Source organism: Tenrec ecaudatus, chromosome 4 (genome assembly GCF_050624435.1).
Source record: "Tenrec ecaudatus isolate mTenEca1 chromosome 4, mTenEca1.hap1, whole genome shotgun sequence".
In the NCBI taxonomy this organism is placed as follows: Eukaryota; Metazoa; Chordata; class Mammalia; order Afrosoricida; family Tenrecidae; genus Tenrec; species Tenrec ecaudatus.
In genome coordinates, this window is record NC_134533.1 from 153,938,287 (window position 1) to 153,959,922 (window position 21,636).

At 44.1% G+C, this 21,636-nt stretch overlaps 1 protein-coding gene across 1 annotated transcript in view; it reads left to right on the forward strand.

The window, feature by feature from the left end:
* The first annotated feature begins 302 nt into the window (after positions 1 to 302).
* LOC142446088 (vomeronasal type-2 receptor 1-like) overlaps positions 303 to 21,636 on the forward strand; it is a 28,659-nt gene continuing 7,325 nt past the window's right edge. The window contains exons 1-5 of the mRNA XM_075547869.1: positions 303 to 396; positions 803 to 983; positions 6,635 to 6,926; positions 9,890 to 10,765; positions 17,748 to 17,975. Of these exons, the coding sequence (XP_075403984.1) occupies positions 303 to 396; positions 803 to 983; positions 6,635 to 6,926; positions 9,890 to 10,765; positions 17,748 to 17,975 (1,671 nt within the window). The remainder of the gene's footprint in view (positions 397 to 802; positions 984 to 6,634; positions 6,927 to 9,889; positions 10,766 to 17,747; positions 17,976 to 21,636) is intronic.

Consider the following 21,636-nt stretch of genomic DNA (forward strand, 5'->3'; position numbering starts at 1 on the left):
GTCTGTGCCGCGGCCAATGCTGGTCAGCGAGGAGCCAGTCCGCCCAGGGCTGCACCAGGAGGTGGAGCATGGTGAGGCCGATGTGCACAAAGGTGTCCCGAGCACTTGTGGGCTTCCCAGAAATCCATCTAAGGCAAATTCTGACCCTTCTGGTGGCGGGCGATTCAATGGTGACGCAGAGAAATGAACGACGTCCCCCCCAGCACACTACAAAGTGGCAGAACACAGACTCCAGGTCTACCGCTCCAAACCCCACGGCTGTCAACTGCATCCTTTCTCTGCCTCGAAGGCCTGGTGTCGCCATGTGTACTGTGTTACGCAGGCGGATGCCCTTCCTCACCTCTCGAGGACAGAGTAGCTCCCATCAGGAGGCTGATGTGAGAATGAACAAGGCTGGTGCGTGATAAACAAGACGGCGGCAATTTCTACAAAATGTAACCAAGACTCTATCTTAAACTCAAAGTCTGCTGCGATGCGGCTAGATGTTGCCAAGTATCAGTGAGATTTGCACGAAGTTCTTTCTCAAAGATGGTTCGGTTCCAAGTCGAGACCCCCAAAGTGTGTGTGAGTGAGTGTGAGGCTTGTGATTGATAGAGGTGTGGCAATTATGTGGCAGGCAGTAGCAGGCTGAGTCCCCCGGGAGGTGGCAGACCCAGACTGCTGGGACACTGCATCAAGGTGCCACAGAAAAGGTGGGATGATTTGAGCCCTCATCATCTCCATCAAATCCACCTTATTAACATGATGAGCAGCAAGACATGCTTACTCCTTGGATCGCTTGCCTTCTTCCTGGCCCCTCTAGGCAAGGGCAGTGAAAAAAAGGATGAAGGGCAGACCTGTCGGTTGCTGGGCAAGTTTGATTTGAACGGATACGTAGATGCCAAAAACCACTCTCTGGTCATTGGAGGACTGTTTCCCGTGCACTACAGGACCATCCCAGCAAATGAGTCCATTTTGGAACCAGTATCAGCAAAGTGCGAAGGGTAAGCTGTTCCTTTTTGGCTTTTTAAATCACTGGTAACTGCAGGTGGGGAGGATGGGGCAGAGCGGTGGGGGTAGGGCTATCTAGGGCTGGAGCCAAGACTGAGACGGTTTATTTGATTCAGAATAGCATGTCTGTTTCTGGACCTCAATTTCTCTGAAATTTGATATTCTTGGATAGCCCAGAGCCAGAAAAGCTTGCTTTCACAGGAAGGACAATAAAACAAAACAGGTTTTTGAAGGTGCTACAGAACACCGCTTCTTGGGGGGTGGCCTGCAGACCAGCACCTTCTGGCTTCTCGGTGCCTGGTGGTGGCAGGAAGGAGGGGAGGCCAGAAAGGATGAAGGAGGATTTTACTTGGCTTGCTCTGTCAGAGGATGGCGTCCTGCTCCCTGAACCTGGCAAGTGTTTCGGCTGACTCTTGCAGGGATTTTTGTGAGTTTTTCAGTTTCCCCCTTCGTCCCTCCGTGAATTACCGCTCTTCTTTGACCGACAGCTCTGTCTCTCTGACCACTTCGCCTGTCCCCGCTAGTCCGCTTCATCTCCCCTCTGTTGGTTTCCCTGGGTTTCTCATGGGAAGCCCAGACTAACGTTTCTACCGCAGGTCCTAGTCTAGACTCTGGTGTCATTGGTTTTGACTCACAAAGGGCGCTTTGTCCCTTTCAAGTGTGATGGTAGGAACTTCTCTTTCTGCCCTGCTGTTGTGGTTGAGTCATTTCCCACTTATATACAACAAACAAACAAACAAACAAACAAACAAACAAACAAACAAACAAACAGACTCATTGCCATTGAGTTAATTCCAATGAATTATGTGATAAGAGGAGATATGACCACCGCTGAGAGGTTCTTAGGCAGTAATCTCCGAGGAAGGAGATTACCAAGTCACTTCTCCCAGAGCCATGGTGGCTTTGAACTGGAATGCTGGCCTTTCTGTTAGCAGCCAACGGCCACCGTACTATTGTAGCCGCTTGCCTGTAGATTCTCTGAGGATGTAGCAGACACTGCTTAGTTATCTATCTGTATAACTGGAGGAACACGTGGCTAGCCCCCAAAGCACCGCTGCATCGATTATGCACCGCTCTTCCTCCTTTAGATGCGTTACTCTCATCTTCCAGGAAACGAGCCTAAGTGTAACAGGAACAACGTGTGGCTTAAAGTCAGGACAGTCGTGTGTTGGAGGTGCGTCCTTTCCCCGTGCAGATTCGGTCTGTCTGCTGAGCAAGTCATCTGGGAGGCTGGGCTCCGTGGTGAAGAACAGGGAAGTTTGAAGAAGACGCATTAGAAGTGTGGACCATGCGATGGTACAGCCCCGTTTGCTGACAGCAGGGAGGACTTGCACCTCTTACTGCTGAAGGTCAAAGACTGCAGTCTCCAGTGTGGATTACGCAGCAACACAAAGGAGACAGAAATTCTCACATCATGACGCACGAAGACAATATCGAAGTTGTCAAGGACTGAGTTTTGCCTTGGATTAATAATTAACTCCCAGTTAAAACCAAGTGAAGCATTTCACTGAGTGAATCTACTGCAAAAGGTTTAACGTGTTAAAAACAAAGATGTCTTTTTGAGGTGAAGGGGCTCCTGACCTAAACCCTGGTCTTCTGGAGCCCTGTTGGTACAAGGTTAGTGAAGCAGTCAGCTGCCGACCAAAAGGCGAGTGACGCAGATCCAGCACTGTGTGCAGGAAAGATAGAGCAGTTTGCTTCCACGAAAATTCCAGGAAGCCCCGTGGGGTTTTCCTCCTCTGTCATATCGGGTTGCTATGAGATGGGATCGACTCAGTGGCACAAAACCACAAAAGTGTGAGGTGGGAGAGGAATATGAGAGATAAAGCAAGGGAAGAGCAGCAGCAGATGCAACAGAGCACCGACCTCCAGGCCAACAAACCCAAGCAAGCAGGAGAAGGCACTGCCCTGTGGGTCATTTTTGCAGAGGGCTCTGTCCAGAAGTTTCAATTGTCATCATTGGTAGCAGTAGAGTGCCTCGGGGTCTCCTGACTTCCACTGTTGCTGCTGAGAAGTCAGATGCTGACATGCTCTTGACGTTGACTCATTTGGCCCGGGCATCCAGAATCAGCTCCTTGTCCTGAATGTGGATGGTAATGCGAGGCATCCTTGTGGTACTCTGCTGGTTTCTGAGCCTGCTATCACTGCTGTAGACGTTGAAGCTTTCCTTCATCCTCAGTATGCTTATGGGTTTTAGACAACCTTTTGTGCTTACTTAGTAACATTCCTTATCTTTAAAATGTTGATATGAAACTAGCAAAATTAGAACTATATAATTTGTTTTTGCCTATATTTATCAACCTCCTTTTCTATCTGTGTCCACAACACTAATGTTCTCCTAGTCTCTTAGCAATGCTTCATGCAACACAATTTTCCCTTCCAGGGCGAGTCCTGGTGGTGGGCCAGGTCTATGTGGTATTTGGAAAACAGATGGAGGCTGATCTGGTAATGATTTCATTTTAGAATCATTCATTTTCACCTCTACCTGGGGTTAAGGGAAGTCTTGTTTTGAAATACAGAATTTCAACAAGATGCTAGATTTGATTGGCTATGTAGAAGAAAAACCGCGAGATGGAATAAGGAAGGGAGTTCTGTATTTCTGGTGTTGGCTGATCTAAACCAGTGTTTCCCAAAGTGGGTGACTTATCACTTCCTGGGGAATGATCCAAGGGGGCTACAAAGCAGACACCTACACTTTATCCTGGATTATGAGCTATAGTACAAAAGTTTTTAATTTCCAGGTGGACGTTGAGTATTTTTTCTGAAAAGGGAAGGGTAGGCTGTGTTATACCAGATTGACTAGAGAAAGAAATCCAGTGACATTCATAAATGTGTAAGAAAGAGCTTTAAATTCAGAAGGAATTATATATCAAGAAAACATTCCAGTTCAGTCCAGCTCATCTATAAGTCCGATACTAGGCCATAAGTTCCTCTTCAGACTCCCACAACCACAGGCAATGATGCAGAACGCAGGGAGATCACAGGGTGCCCTCTGTGAGTGCAAAGCGTGTGGATCTGGGGTCGTGGAAACACAGCAGGACTCTGGCAGCCATCAGCAAGCAGGAAGGTTAAGGCAGAGAGGGGGAGGGCTCTTCCTTTGAGAAGGCCACGCCCACAATGAGGCATCATTCAGCTGTGACCTGATTGACAGGTTGAGTAGCACCCCTACACTTTTATATCCTCACGTTGACATGAAGTTATGTAACTACCACATAGGCCAAGTAAGTTTGGGCACGTTTAAGATTCAAAACGAAGGTAGAAATTAGAGAAATACATTGTACAACTGGGCCGTAGATTTTCTAATAGAAATCAACTAATGAAATCATCTAAAGAAAAAGAAAAAAATCCCAGTTCTATCTCTTCCCAGTCATTATTTAGTGTTCAAAGTTCATTAGAAAAAAATTTGGCTAACTTTTATCCGAATTTTCATACATTTAAAAAAAATCATTTTACTGGGGACTCATACAACTCTTATCACAATCCATACACGCATCCATTGTCAAGCACGTTTGTCGCCATCACCATTCTCAAAACATTTGCTTTCTACTTAAGCCCTTGGTATCAGCTCCTCATTTTCTCCCCTCCCTCCCTGCCCCCCTCTCCCCCATGAACCCTGGTTCATAAATTTTATATGTACTTTTAGTTATAATGTAGAAACCACTTTGCCTACTGCCTGCTTCACTTAATATGATGCCCCCCAAACTGCAGTTCCTCTGGTTATAGTTTTTAATTACAGAAATGTCCCCATCATGTCAATACACCGCAGTTTATTCTTCCCGGGCCATTTCAGTCTTCCCTGGTTCTCAGGGTTATGAGTAAATCTGCAGTGACCTGTTTGGGGCAGTCAGCTTTCAGCTTTTTCTTTGGGGAAGACTGGTTTCTTCAGATGGGTTCTCAGCAGTGTAAGTAGTGGATCGCAGCAGGTGTGCCTCTTTCTCTTTTCTTAGCTCTTGAAATGCACTGCTGTGTTTCTTTGAAAAAGATACTGCCATCTTTACTTCAAACGTTTGTACACATGCTGAGACTGCCAGCTATGTGCATTTGGAAAACAAGTGTTTGAGGATGACACAACACTTCCTGATCCCTTCCGGTTCTCCAACGTCCACTTTCCTTGCCGGACACCAACGCCAGTCTCCAAAATACTAGTCTTTGCATTCCTTGAATGTTTCATGTTCTCTTATTGCCTTGCTTTCGCCTACAACCCCTGGCCCCTGTTCAAACCGCAGCTTGGCTGCTGAGCTCGTCAGGGGTAAGTGGTCCTCCTTTGTGTATCATAGGCCCTACAATCTGTTAACAAGGCTATTAGACATTTCATTCAACAAGTATTTATTCAGCATAAAACATGGGCTACATAATGCTATAACTACAGAAGATATTACGAGGGAAAGTAACATGGAGTCCTTTTAAATTATTTTTTAGAATAGGTTGAAGTCTGGTTAAAGCTGAGAAGAATAAAAGAGAATTGGGATTATAATTTTGTTTAGTGGAAAAAATGTAATGACGAACTAATCACAGGAGAAATGTTTTCCTCTTTTGGTGGGAAGGGAAGGGAAGGAAAAAGAAGGGAAGGGAAGAGGCGTTTTGTTTATGGCAGTACGTGAGAAGAAAGGAAGCAGAACATTTTTCAATTTAAAAAAATTCTCGACATTCACAAATCATGGCAGGAAAAATTATGTAATTAGAATCACAGTATATACACGAGGGCTTCAAAAATCCATGGAAAAATCGAATGAAAAGATAATAGAAAAATCTCCATGAACATTTTGTAGTCCTTTCATATAATGTATTGGTTTTAGTCTTATCATAAACACTCCTGTATATGAACAATTTTTATGATGTAAGGTCAGAGAAGAAAATAAAGGAAATAGAAAAAACCCACCAAAATTACTGCTGTCAATTATGACTCATGGCAACCCGACAGGGCAGGGTCGAACTGCCACTGTGGGCTTCGTAGATGGTAACTCTTGATGGGAATCGAAAGCCTCACCTTTCTCCAGAGGATCGGCTGCTGGCTTCAAACTGCTGGCCTCCAGTTAGCAGCCCAATGTGTATCCCTACATCACCAGGCAAAGTAGGTAATAAGGTTAAAACAAACAAACCAAATTCACTGCCATGGACTTCATGACAACTCAGTGCCCCTGTGGGACAGGTGGAACTGCCCCTGTGAGTTTCCGAGACTACAGTTACTGATGGGAGTAAAAAGTCCCATCTTCCTCCCTAAGAAGGTAAAGAGGAGGGTCAAAAATACACATGGCATCAGGGGCTTCCACTGCATGGTGGGAGGTGTGTCGAGCGATTACTGGGTGACTAGCGTGGTGGAGCCCACTAGGAATATAAGAGCTTGTTGTGAAATGAAGTCATCAGCCGTTTGGGGGATTGTATTGTATGGACTGTGTATAAGGCATGAACCATCCCAACACAGTGCTTCTTCACACCCCAGACCAATTGAGACTGAATATAGTAGTTCATGCTTGAATCATGCAAGCTTGAGATTTCATGTGTGAACTTTCAACACGCTTCAGAGCAGAGAGATGTCTGTTGGTGGTTTGGGAAAATGAACCCATCCCCACCCCAACTCCAATCTACTTCTCTCCGAGAAGGCTAGCACGTTGACTAGGCCTTACAAAAGCTATTTCCCTTGCAGGTTTAACTTCCGAGGATTCCGCTGGCTGAAAACCATGATCCACACCATCAAGGAGATTAATGAGAGGAAGGATATTTTGCCCAACACCACTTTGGGCTACCAGATCTTTGATAACTGTTTTGCCGTCTCCAAGTCTGTGGAATCGGCTTTGGTCTTTCTTACCGGCCAGGAAGAAAACAAGCCGAATTTTAGAAACAGCACTGGAGCCTATCTGGCGGGGATGATCGGAGCAGGAGGCTCATCCTTATCCATTGCCGCCTCCAGAATCCTAGGGATCTACTATATACCTCAGGTACCTCAGAACACTCTGCTGGGTACTAACTTAGAAATGCAAGCCATACTATAGGAGGTAGCAAATCATGAAGTGCTCAGGGGAGGGAGGATTGAGTTGCAGCGACAGGCAGGCATGGTGATGCTAACGCTGTGTTTATTCAGCCTCAAAACCAATTATGCTCAAAGCAACTACTCCAACTCGGGGTAACCTCAGATGTGTGTCAGAGTAGAGCTGAGCTCTGTAGGGGTTTCAATGGCTAATTGTTCAGAAGTATACTGGCAGGCTCTTTTCCTGAGATGTCTCCTAGTGCATTTGAACTTGTCACCTTTGGGCTCAGTAGCTGAGGGCATTCACCATTCGTACCCCCAGGGATGCCCCAGCCAGGCCTTATCAAGATTAAATGGATGCCGACTTTGGAGTGACTTGAGCCCTTTTGGGTGAGCATTGGATTATTACCCAACCCGTTGGGATCCACAAGGATGCTCTGAGGGGCAAAGAGGAATCTATCTGCTCCCATGAAGCTTATAAATCCTTGGTGACAAGGAATCAGAATCAACTTGATGGCAGTGGTCTTTTGGAGTTGGGAGTACCTTGAGCCTCTTCTACATCCCTTAAGGATCTTATTGTAATGGGTTTTGTTTTGTTTTTGCTGGAGGTTTTGATTAGTGTGTTGGCATTACACTAGGCGTTGCAGACAGTAGCAGGTCCCTCGCCACTATTGAGTCGATGCCAACTGACGGTGACCCTATGGAACAGTGTAGAACCACCCTGTTCGACATGACAGCACGTCCCTGGGAGACCAAAGGCTTGCAGCAGTTTGGATCTATCCAGCAGCTCAATGGATGGAAGGTCTTTGCCATCTGCTTCTGTACAGATTATAGCCGCGAAACCCCTGTGAAGTAGTTCTGTGACAGAGAGCGCTGTCATGAGCCAGTCACTCAACAGCAACCTTGTTTTTTAAGGCAGTAGAACTAGATGAAGCAAAGAGTGGATGTTCAGTATATGTTTGTTGATTGCTTGATAAACCTTATAAAGAGTTTATTTTGGCTTTATCTTATATTAATGCTTATTATTTGTGACCTTTTAAGTTCACACAAGCTTACTGCCACAGGTCTAGGAATTGAACACGGTCGTGAGGGTTTGGGGATGTTAACTTTGCAGATTATTTTAAATCCGGAGACAGTGACCCCTTTCAACACAATTACGTTAATATTTGGGAGAATGCATTATTAAGAAAGCATGACCTAACTCCATAGTTATTTTAAAGATGGTTCAATAAAGCATCAATGTGAATGATGCTAAGCTTGTTTGTGCTACTGAAGTAACACGAGACTTTGGGGGTCACTGGAAGAAGCAGCAGTTACGTGTTTTCAATAAAGCTGCAAACGCAAATGTTTCCCGGAAAATAGTGAGAAACGGAACTAAGCAGGGGGCTTGGCTGACACAACTGACATCTCAGGGGTGAGCCCCACCTGCTCAGCCCCGGTGCTGCTGCTGTAAGTGCTCTCTTCCCCGAACACCGACGGTGAGCCGGACACTGGCTGGAACACTCTGGGCCGGGTTTCTCATTAAATCCTTATAGTAAATCCACAAAGGCGATAAAGCAAATTTTCTACAAGAGACACTTTCAAACTAGTTATCTTATTCAATATGCGGAGCCACCTTACAATGTAGGTATCGTGCCCCTGGTTCCAATTGGAAATGAAGGTTCAGAAGGGTTAAGGGACTCGTCGAAGGTCACACACTAATTGATTCCCGAGTCAGAATTCGAGCTCAAGTGTCTCTGTTTTCTAAACGGGATGCTCTCCTACATATGCGTATTATTTCCCCGAGTCACTGCTGGAGTGCGTTCAAAGGAGGAGCCGAACTGTAGCCAGTGGAGTAAGCGTCAGAGAAGGACTGGTAATAAGAATACGCTGACACTTAGTAAGGAACGGAGGAGCGCTGGCGGTGCTGTGGGAGGAAGACCGGGCTCTCTACCCCTGTCAAGAGTCCCAGTCGCAGAAACGCGCAGGAGCAGTTCCACTCTGCCCTACACAGTCGCTGTGAGTTGGCATTAGCTCGATGGCAATGAGATAGGGCTTTTGTGAGGATTATCTCGATAGCAGTGGCTAACATTTTTTTAATGGGGAATTGACAGTCTATGTGAAATTTTTATATAGGAGGCCCTGTAGCAGGTGATGTGTTAACACACGTCATGGGAGTAGGACAGGATGGAGGAGAAATGCTTTTAGCTGGAGAGTCAGTGAAGTTGAGGGTAAGTTGCAGCAGAAACGCATGGGAGATCATCAGGAATTCATGGTACTGGCTACCCCTCTTCCCTTCTTAATTTCTCACCGGTAGAAAGTATAATCACGGATCATTGGCCAAAGGAAGACAAAAGTACTTCTTTATCCACCTAGGCAAGCGCCTCTAAAATTAGATTTTTAGTAACAGAGAACTTGGCTCAAGTCTGAGGCTGAAATAAAACTCCCTAACACCTTTCACAAGCTAAGGTTTGGGACTTACGTACTCGGAAGTTCTGGCAGAGAAAAAAGGAACGAAAGAGAGAAAGCAGAGTTTGGAGGAGGAGGTAGAGGAAGACAGAGTTAGAGATAGGGAGAGAACCAGAAAGTCGGACAACGGAGAGAGCGAACTGAGCCTGCCTAACAGCGGCCCACTCCACGGTCTGTATGGATGGGAAGCTGCGCAGTGATGCTCACAAGCTGGATACCCTCCTCTTCGTCATTGGCTCCTCCAGCTCCCTTGGAATGCCCCGGTGTAGGAGGGCGGGGCATGCAGAGTGGTGCCACCACCAGCCACGCCCACAGAGCAGCCACAGGACTCGAAGCTCTTTTGTCGAAAGACTGATGCGAGCACAGAAGAAGTAAACTTGAAGTTTTCTTTTTTCCAATAAAAATCCCCAAGAGTGGTGTGATTTAAAATTGGGCTATTGTCTTTTTTTTTTAAAAAAATAACTGCTTGACTATTTTCCCTTGTAGGTGGGCTATGCCTCGACCTGCTCCCTTCTTAGTGACAAATACCAGTTTCCAACGTATCTTCGCACCATACCCAGTGACACCGCCCAATCTAAAGCGATGGTAAAACTCATTCAACACTTTGGTTGGGTCTGGGTAGGCACAATCGCAGCTGATGATGATTATGGAAAATACGGAGTAAAAATTTTTAAGGAAGAAGTTGAGTCTACCTCTGTCTGTATTGCATTTTCTGAAGTCATCCCCAAAATCTATTACTATGAGAAAATGCAGCAAGCGATTGATTCTATAAAGGCAAATAAAAATGCCAGAGTCATTGTGCTTTTTGCATCTGATATTGATCTCAGCCCGTTTGTGCTGGAAATCATTTATCATAACATAACTGACCGAACATGGATCGCAAGCGAGGCCTGGATCACCTCAGCCCTCATTGCAAAGCCTGAGTACTTCCCATATTTTGGTGGAAGTATTGGATTTGCAATACCAAGAGCCGATATCCCAGGGCTGAAAGAATTCCTTTATGATGTACATCCTAGCAAGGACCCCAACGACGTCCTGACCATTGAATTCTGGCAAACCGCTTTTAACTGTACTTGGCCCAATAGTAGTGTTCCATACAATGTGGACCACCGAATGAATATGACCGGAAAAGAGGACAGATTATATGCCATGTCTGATACATTCTGTACCGGAGAGGAGAAGTTGGAGGATCTTAAAAATACCTACCTGGATGTGTCACAGCTAAGAATTACAAACAATGTCAAACAAGCTGTGTATTCTATGGCTTATGCCCTGGATCATCTAGCCAAATGTGAAGAAGGATATGGTCCATATATTCCAGGAAACACCTGTGCATATGTACCGGATTTTGAAGCATGGCAGGTAAGGTATTGTTTGTCTTATTTCATGAACGTTTAATAATAAAAGCAAATTATATGATTCATTCCAGCTATTTGTCTTTGTAATTAAAACTTAGTGCCACGATTTCATCATGTGTTCATTTATAAGAATGGCCTGCTTGCCAAAGGGATCAGGGATCAGGCATCATCAAAAAAAAAAAAATCTTACCATAGTGAATGAAGTGGGAGGTGCAGAATGGAGACCCAAAGCCCATTTGTCAGCCACTGGAGATCCCCTTGCAGAGGGGTCTAGGGGAGGAGTTGGGTCAGTCAGGGTGCGATGTAGTACCGATAAAGAATATAGCTTTCCCCCAGATCCTGGATGCTTCCTCCCCACAACTACCATGATCCGAATTCTACCTTGCAAGTCTGGATAGAGCAGAGGTTGTACACTGGTGCATATGGGAGCTGGAGGCACAGGGAATCCAGGGTGGATGATACCTTCAGGACCAGGGGTGTGAGGGGCGATACTGGGAGGGTAGAGGGTGAGTGGGTTGGAAAGGGGGAACTGATTACAAGGATCTACATGTGACCTCCTCCCTGGGGGATGGACAACCGAGAAGGGGGTGAAGGGAGACACTGGACAGGGCAAGATATGACAAAATAACATCTATAAATTATCTAGGGCTCATGAGGGAGTGGGAGCGGGGAGGGAGGGGGAAAAAAAGAGGACCTGATGCAAAGGGCTTAAGTGGAGAGCAAATGCTTTGAAAATGATTAGGGCAAAGAATGTACAGGTGTGCTTTATACAATTGATGTATGTATATGTATGGATTGTGATAAGAGTTGTATGAGCCCCTAATAAAATGTTTATTTTAAAAAAAAGAAAAATTATGCTCGTTATCGAATACTGAAAAGAAGAAATGATTGAATGTTTAAAAAACTTAATATTGAACACTGAAATGGGAGATTTACTTTAAAAAAATAAACCTTTATATTGATTAATGTTCCCATGGAAAAAAAAAGAATGGCCTGCTTATGTGACCAAAATGGAAAATTTTCAGTTCCCAATTGTTAAAGAGTTATTATTGGGTCTATTAGGAATGATAGGAAACCCTAAAAATTGTGCCTTTGGATTTTCTTTTTTTCCCCCTCATCTTCCTTTTTCACATTGAGTAAGTTAAGAGTTCAGGTAAGAGTTAAAGGTCTGCAAAAGTGCCTTAGGACTGATGTTTTTTTTGGCATACTTGGGTGTTTGGAAACCAGGTCCTCCCTAATGGAAATCTATAGGCGATGTCATCCTGCGGTGTGCTCTCAGCTAGGTCTCACTTGCTGTGAGAGCAGCGTGCAGTAACAGGGAGAGGAGAGATGAAAGGGCAAGTGGCCTGTGGATGGCCGTGCCCATGGACGTCCCTGGGTGTGCTGCTTCACCCCAGGCTGTCAAGGATAGCCTTGTGACAGAGGAAGGTCAGGGATAATTTCTTTATTTCTTTCTATCATTTTATTAGGGGCTCATACAAACGCTTATCACAATCCATATATCCATCTATCGTGTCAAGCACATTTGTACATTTGTTGCCATCATCATTCTCAAAACATTTTCTTTCTACTTGAGCCCTTGGTATCAGCTCCTCATTTTCCCCCTCCCTTCCTGTCCCCCTCCCTCATGAACCCTTGATAATTTATAAATTATTATTATTTTATCATGTCTTACACTGACCAATGTCTCCCTTCACCCACTTTTCTGTTGTCTGTGCCCCAGGGAGGGGATTGTATGTAGATCCTTGTGATTGGTTCCCCCTTTCACTCGTCACTTTTCCTTTACCCTCCTGGTATCACTACTCTTATTATTGGTCTTGAGGGGTTTATCTGTCCTGGATTCCCTGTGTTTCCAGCTCTGATCTGTACCAGTGTACATCCTCTGATCAAGCCAAATTTGTAAGGTAGAATTTGGATCATGATAGTGGGTGGGGGTTGGGGGGTGGGGAAGGAAGCATTAAAGAACTAGAGGAAAGTTGCATGTTTCATTGGTGCTATCCTGCACCCTGACTGGTTCATCTCCTCCCCGCCAGCCTTCTGTAAGGGGATGTCCAGCTGTCTACAGATGGGCTTTGGGTCTCCAATCTACACTACCCTCATTCACAATGATATGATTTTTTGTTCTTTGATGCTTGATACCTGATCCTATTGATACCTCATGATCATACAGGTTGGGGTGCTTCTTCCATGTGGGCTTTGTTGGTTCTCAGCTAGATGGCTGCTTGTTTATTTTCAAGCCTTTAAGACCCCAGACACTATGTCTTTTGATAGCTGGGCACCATCAGCTTTCTTCACCACATTTACTTATGCACCTGCTTTGTCTTCAGCAGTCATGTAGGGAAGGTGAGCATCATGGAGTGCCAGGTTAGTAGAACAAAGTGTTCTTGTGTTGAGGGAGTACTTGAGTAGAGGCCCAATGTCCATCTGCTACCTTAATACTAAACCTATAAATATAGGCACATAGATCTATTTCCCCATCATCATATATAAATATATTTACATATGTACATGTCTGTATTTAGACGTCTATAAATGCTGTTTGCCTCCTAGTTCTTTCCTCTATTTCCTGTTACTTTTCTCTTGTCTCACTATCATGCTCAGCCTCCATTTGGGTTTCAATAATTCCTCTCAGTTACATTGCCTTGATCAATCCCTACCAGACCCCTACACCCTCTTCTCCATCGATTTTGGATTGCTTGCTGTTCCCTTGTGGGTAGGGATAATTTCACCACTTTCACAGCCCAGAAACCGATGCCCAGGTCATCACAACCACCACTTGTCCGTCAGTTTGTTGGACTGTGGTGCCGTCTGTGCTGCTGAGACGTTGGAAGTTATGTTACAGGCACTTCAAATACCAGCAAGCTTGGAGAACAGGCTTCAGCAGAGCTTCCAGACCAAGAACAGACAATGAAGAAGGTCTAGGCTGTTCACTTATGAGGAATTAGCCACTGAGAAGTTGATGAGAAGCGGTTGAGCATTGTCAGACACTGGAGCCTTCATGGGTAGCAACAGAACACTGTTAAACGCAGTGCCGGGAGATGGGCCCTGCAGGCTGATGGCATTCAAAATGTGGCTGAAGAAGAGCTGTCCTCGTCTTTATGATGTGGATGTAGCTCTTTATGGGAGTAGAAAGCCCATCTTTCTCCCGCAGAGTGGCTGGTAGTTTGGACTTGCTGACTTTGCCGATTGCAGCTTCATTCTTAACCACTACAGCGCCTGGACTCCTGTCTACTCTATTGGGCATGACCCATTCAAGAGGCAGGGATTGCATCCCGCATCAAGAAGGCGACATTTCAAGATTGATCTTGAAGGACAATGCTGTCTGTGATTGCAGAGTAGCTAAAGTACATAGGGAAACAATCAATAAGTCGAAGAGCTGAACGGAAGTTTTTCGAAGAGCAGCTAGAGAAGACAAAGCACTGTATTGAAATGTGCAAAGACCCAGAGTTAGAAAATAAAAAAGGAAAAACAAGTTGAAAGAAATGAAGAAAAAAAAATTCAAGCTTTGTGTTCTAACATTGAAAGTTTCAATGGGCAAAGTGTTGAACGATCCAGGAAGCATGAAAAGAAGATGGAAGAAAGAAAAGAAAAAAGATAAAAATAAATAACTAGGTAAAAAGAAGAAGAAAAACCATGTAAATAGTTCTGTGTCTAGTTGTTATCCTGTCCCAGAGTAGATGAGTATCTCTCGGTTAAACAGGGTGCAGGCCTTGTTATAATCCATCCGTCCAGTCCGCATTTCTCTCTGGGTTCAGTATCCCAGGCCCCACCTACACAGCAGCACCGACGCTGGTCTAGTCCTCAGCCTTCGTGGATGAAGGGTGCACTTCCGGTAAGTCCCCGATGCTCTCCCTGCTGTTGGGGAGGGAGCGAGCCCTCTAGTACTGTTCAAACCCACCCTGCCCCTGCCAATTCCACCTTCACACTTTCAGTGTGGCCCCCTTGTGAGTAACCTCCCACCAGTTCAGATGAGTTCAGATGTGGTATCCAACACTGGCCCCCAGTCAGAGGTCCATAATCGGGGTTCCCCAGGAGCTTCCTGGCTTTGCTCCCATGGCTGGTCTGTTGCACTCCCCTCTTGTCTGTTCCCATGTGGGTCAGACAGACTGGCCACTCTCCCCGCTCTTGGTCTTTAGTGCAGTCCTCTGTAGCATGTCATCTGGGGAGGGACAGAGGGGACGTCATGTCTCGAGCTGGGGTCGGCCCTGCAGTCCTCTCAGTTAACCAGCTGCTCCATGAAGGAATGTTGCCCTCCAGGATTGGTGCACCAGAATGAGGTCTTCTCTCTTTCCTGTGAAGACATAATAAATACTCTCCCATGGGTGGATTAGTGCCCTGGTCCCCCCTTGCCATCTTGGACATTTGAACTATGGTCTTGGCAAAGAATATTGAAAGTACCATGAACTGTCAAAACAACAAATAGATCTGAGGAAGTACAATCAAAATGCTCCTTGGAAGTGATGGTGGTGAGAGTTCATCTTCATACTTTGGACGTGTTGTCAGGAGAGATCAGTCCTCCAAAATGGACATCATGCTTGGTAAAGTGGTAGGGCAGCAAAGGAGAAGAAGGCCCTTGAAGGGGTGGATTGACACAAAGGCTGCAACAATGGGCTCAAACATCAGAACAATTATGAGGATGGCAATGGACCAGCATTTCATATAAGGGCTGGATTGAGCTTTCGGGTTGGGAAGCATCAACTCAGCAGGTGGTCCAGATGAAGACCAAGGGCACAGAATATGTCCCTGCACTGATTGGCTCCCTTCCTGTGGAGACAAAAGGGCTCTTCCTCCACTTGAGGTGACCTGGGAAGGCCATTGAGGGAGGCATTCTTTCCTCAGGGAGCCCAGCTGATGTCTGCGCAGTCCCTACGTAGGTGTAGAACCAGCCCCGTCCAGTGTGCATTGCTGGGTGTGGCCTCTTTTGTGTGTCCTTGTCCCTGAAGCAATGTGAGATGGGATTAGGATGCAGCAGCAATATGTTTACACCTAACATCTTCTTGGCTTAACATCTCCCCGCACCCAGGATTTGTCAGGTCAATTTTCCATTTCTGAAATTTCCATTAAAAAAATTCCATTTCTAATTTCCCCAAGACAATTAGTTAACCTCTCCCCCAGCTATGCTTCCCCAACACACTTTCCAGAGTAGCAACACAGAGTACTTTTCTTTTTTTTAAAGCATTTTATTGGGGGCTTGTACAACTTTTATCACAATCCATACTTCCATCCATTGTGTCAAGCACATTTGTACATTTGTTGCCATCCTCATTCTCAAAACATTTGCTTTCTACTTGAGCCCTTGGTATCAGCTCCTCATTTTTCCCTTCCCTTCCTATCCCCCTCCCTCATGAACCCTTGATAATTTATAAATTATTATCATTTTGTCATGTTTTACACAGTCTGATGTCTCCCGTCACCCATTCACCCATTTTCTGTTGTCCATCCCCCAGGGAGGGGGTTATATGTAGATCCTTGTAATTGGTTCCCCCTTCTAACTCACCTTCCCTCCACCCTCCCAGTATCACCACTCTCACCACTGGTCCTGAAGGGATTATCTGTCCTAGATTCCCTGTGCTGCCAGTTCCTATCTGTACCAGTGTACATCCAACACAGAGTACTTTAAATATTACCATTGACTCTTGTTTATTTGTCTCATCTCTCTAATAGACTGTGAGATTTACAAGGGCAGGAAATGCATCTTGCTGATCTTTAGACCCAGCACCTGATGCTCAGGGAAAGAGATAGTGGTAGTGAGTGAGTGGAGTGGAGTGCAGGGGTATCTTTATGTCAAAGAAAGAGAAATAAGAGAAATGAAAATTACTCTGGTACCCAGGTTCTGAATGTAATTGGAAAATGTTGTGTGACATTGAGTTGATTTTGACCCATCATGGTCTTTTATTTTAATATAGACCAATGCTGTCCAATAAAAATACACGAGCCACCCAGATAATCTAAAATATTCTGATAGGGGGAAATAGGGGGAAAGGAAGTGGTGTTAACAAACCCAGGGACAAGGGAACAACAAGTGATCCAAATTGGTGGTGAGGTGGGTGTGGGAGGCCTGGTAGGGCATGATCAAGGGTAAAGTAACCAAGAGGAATTGCTGAAACCCTGGTGGGGACTGAGCATGATAGTGGGACAGGAAGAAAGTCAACGGAAATAGAGGAAAGAGCTGGGAGGCAGAGGGCATTTATAGAGGTCTAGATAAAAACATGTATGTATATAAATATATTTATATATGAGGATTGTGAAATAGATCTATGTGCCTATATTTACAGGTTTAGTATTAGGGTAGCAGAAGGACATCGGGCCTCCACAATGCAAGAATACGTTCTTCTATTAAATTGGCATTCTATGATGCTCACCTTCCCAACACAACTGCTGAAGACAAAGCGGGTGAATAAGCAAATGTGATCCAAAGGGATCAGTTATCAGGCATCAAAGAACAAAACAACATATTATTGGGAGCACACCTCCATGATATGATCACTGAAGACAAATGGGTGCATAAGCAAATGTGGCAAAGAAAGCTGATGGTGCCCCGCTATCAAAAGATATAGTGTCTGGGGTCTTAAAGGTTTTAAGGTAAACAAGTGGCCATCTAGCTCAGAAGCAACAAAACCTACATGGAAGAAGCACAACAGCCTGTGCTATCACGAGGTGTCAAAGGGATCAGGTATCAGGCATCATCAGAACAAAAAAAATCTTACCATAGTGAATGAAAGGGGGAGTGCAGAGTGGAAACCCAAGGCCCATTTGTTGGCCACTGGAGATCCCCTTGCAGAGGGGCCTAAGGGAGGAGATGAGTCAGTCAGAGTGTGATATAGCAACGATGAAAAATACAATTGACTTGGAATAGCAAAGGTATAAAGGAAGAGAAGAGAATATAATCACAAGTTATGTATGAGTTTGAAATTGTTTTCTATATGTAACCTTGCTTTTAGGAAATAAGAATTTTACAAATGACTTTCTTCCTCTTTGCTTTCTAGTTAATGTTCTATTTGAAGACACTTAATTTTATTACCCATAATGGAGATAGAATCACAATAGATGGAAATGGAGATGTGACTGGATACTATGATATTCTAAATTGGCAATTAAATGATAATGGTGAGGTGGACTTTGTGAAGATTGGAGAATACATATTCACAGAATCTAAGTTTGAACTGGTGATCAAAAAGAATGCAACAATATTTTGGAACACTGAATCATCAGAGGTTTGTTACTCCAGCATCTTATTTTGTTTATGTACAAACAGAATTCAATTTTTCTCATTTATCATCAGGAGTTATGGAATAGAAAACATCTAGAATCTGCTATTCCAAGTCAGTTTCTTATTGCAACTTAGTTCATTTTTTGAAAGTTTTTTATTGGATTGCAAATTTTAAATATTAGGTTTTTTTTTTTCTTCAAGAGTTGCAGTTGTATTTCTATTCAATCTCCTTGTATTCCAGTTCATCCATTTTCTCTCTGAGTGGTTTTGCCTTTTTATTTATTTCATGAACATTCTCCTGGTTGTTTTCTTTCTTTATTTAATGTCCTGATTATATTTTAACTTAAAATATATTCTTTTCAAAACTTCTTGTAATTTTAATCTTCATTTCTGAAATATTTTTGACCTTTTCTTTTGTTTAATTCTTGAGTATGAATAACCTTAGTTTAATTCCTCTCTTTAAATCTTTTCTGTTATTAATTCAGTTTTAGAATTTGATCTAATGTTTTTTTTTCTTCTGAGAATATTTCATTGTGTTGGAAACGCTGTATTACAGTCTTCTTCTCCTAAGTAGTGGCCTCTTCTTCCCTTTGCCCCTCGGGGTAATTTTAACCTGTTGACATATTTTAGAAGTAGAGACACACTTCTATTTTTGGTTAAGGATTAGGGTAAGGGGAAGGACTCGGGTTTGGGGTGACTTACAAGATGCCTATTTCAATACTGCTCTTTTCTGTTTAAATTCATTAACTGCTGTCAAGTCAATTACAACTCATGGCAACCCTGTAGGGCAGTGTAGGATTACCTTGGTGGGTTTTCAGAAGCTGTAACTCTTTACAGGAATAGAAAGCCCCATCTGTCTTCTGAGAAGTGCTGGTAGTTTCAAACTGATGACCTTGTGGTTAGCAGCCCAAAGCACAACCAGTATGCCACCAGGGCTCCTCTGTTAGTGAAATGAATGAACTTTCTTTAATGGAGGATTGTTTTTTCAGCGAGGGAGGGCTTTTGTGTGTATTTTAGCTTTATCATTCTCTCTTGTTTAATTTTCCTGTTCCTCTCTCAGAAAGGCATTTACTTCCCTCTCTATTTTCCGGCCCTGTGCTTCCTGAAACCGTTCCTGCGGGACTTCCTTTCATTAGGTCATCTCCTTGCAGCCCCTGCTGAATCTACAAGGTCTCATTTTTTGTCTCTAAGACTGATTTTGTCTGTCCTCCATCAACCGTGGGTTCTCTGCTCCTCTTTACTCTCCCCTGCCCGCCTCCTCGTGGTTTCTTCAGCGCCTCTCATTTCCCACAGGGTCAGGGTGAGGCAGGGACTCCCGAGATTGCTTACAGTTTAGTGACAACTTCTCCACTTCCGAGTCCACTTAAGCTCATAGAATTTTCAGGTTCTTTAGGATGTTGAAACCTGGCTTACCTGGGATTGTTGGATAATTTTATTCTTCTTTGCAATCCGCAAAGATTCTTTGTAAACTGCCACCTTTTTGTAAACTGGCACTCTGGGATAAGCAGTGGCAATGATGGGGTCTAAGCCATCAGCAATTCAACTCCCCCCGCAGCTGCGCAGTAGAGAGCTGAGGCACGCTGCTCCACGAAGATGTACAGTCTGTCCTACAGGGTTGTTACGAGTAGAAATCCACATGATGGCAATGAGTTTTGTTTGGTAGAAGATTCGTAGACCAGTAGCTGCCATTCCCTGGTGTCACTTAGATGACCCTGCCCTGTCCTCTCTGACAGCAGTTTTGGAAGAACTTGCTTTTTGCCTGCCTTCAGTCTGTCAAAGAGCTGGAGGAAAGATTTACCCGTTCATAAAGTAATTTGAGCTAGGCAAGAGTAGCTGCCAGTGTGGCATATGTTTGTGTGTGCAGAATTCTGTTTTGTCAATATGCTTTGAGTTCTTATCATTTTATTTCATTGAGAGGTGGCAGGGGAGTCGATGAGTTGCATAGCTTTACATTCTTTTCAAATTATTATTATTATTTTTTCAAATGATTATTTTTAAAATTGTGGTTGGAAGTCGTAAATAGAGGTTAAACAATTAAGTGTACTACTTTTAGATTTAAAATGCTCACCCTAGAAAAATAGCTGTTGTTTTTATTATAATTATTGTCTTTATTATTACTTACTACCAATAAATGATTATTGATTTACTATTGGCTAGTCATTACTAGAACAATTTTTCTTCTCCCCCCCTCTTTAAAAATATTTAAAGTAATTAACTATTAGGAGCAAACATCTATGTAACAATTTCTGAATCAGTAACATTGATTGCTTCTTCAAGTGTACAATCACTGTCACCCTCCTTTACTGAATTATTTCCGACCCTGCGTTTTTATGGGTAGACTAGAGAAACAAATCTAGGGAGCCTCATGTGTATAAGACATAGTTTTATATACAAGAACAATTGGATATTGAGAAAACATCCCAGCCCAGTCCAGATCAAGTCCATAAGTCTGATATTAGCCCATATGTCTGATACCGATGTGTACAGTCCTCTTCAGACTTATGCAACACAAGCAATGATGCTGAATGCAGGAAGATCACAGAGCAGAGGGTGGAAAGTCTTGTGGAGCCAGTGGCAGTGGAGGCATCTCAGTGCTGGCAGGAGTCTCCACCTGGCTCCTTCAGCTCCAGGCCTCTAGAGTAGCTCCATGTGTCTTCTCAACAGGAACGTCTCCCAGGGAGGGAGGGAGTGTCCTGCCTCCAGAGAGCTATTTATCTCCTTAGCGCCTCCAAATGAGGTCATCAAGCTGTGACCTGATTGACAGGCTAAACTCCACCCTTTCACTCTTAAATCTCAAGTTGACAACAGATTATGTAACCACCACTTAATCCATTAACAGAAAGTCACACGCTCCTAATCTGCCTCTGTCACCTTTGTGTGGCTTTTATAGCTTGATACCATACAGGTAGTTCTTAAAAATAGCAAAATGCTCAAGGCCAACATTCTTTACAAATTAAACCGAATTGTTCTTTGGTTTAAAGGAGACTTCAGAGTATATTTTTGGGTTACAGCAACAAGAGGGCTGTTGATACGCAGGCTCACAGCTCTGAACTTTACGAGGAGAAGTGGCGGTGAGCTAGAGACTGGGTCCCACGGATACTCAGCGGACAGACGAAGCTAGGGAGGTCAAGGAAAAACCCCACCACTTACCAAATAGCTGACCTTTTTACCCTTGGTGTAATAGGATTCCAGGAATGCAGACCTTAACCTTCTAGTTTAGTACTTGCTACAGTGTGGCTTACAGTGTTCCTGTAAAACGATTAGGTGGTGGGAAAGCACTGAGAAATGAATCTTCTACATGAATCTCAGAATGAGGCATCAGGAGTCAGAGAGAGTGAAGGCTGTATTAGCACAAACGGAGAATATGTTTCCTTTGCTATCATGAGACTTTTGTCTTGTTCATCTCTCTTCTTTTCTTATTCATGTATCTTCCCTCTCCTTATATGGCCTTTATGATCTGAGATCCTCAAATAGTCTTGTAAGTCATGATGGGACAGATCTAAGAGTAAGAGACAAGGAAATTAAGGTTGCTGACTTCCTGCCCTGTGCCAGGTACATATGAGACCTGTAAAGGTATGAATCCATTCTCTCTGCTTACCATGGGTAGCAATAAACATACACAGATTCATACACACTCACAAAAGCCACACCCACACGGTTGTACT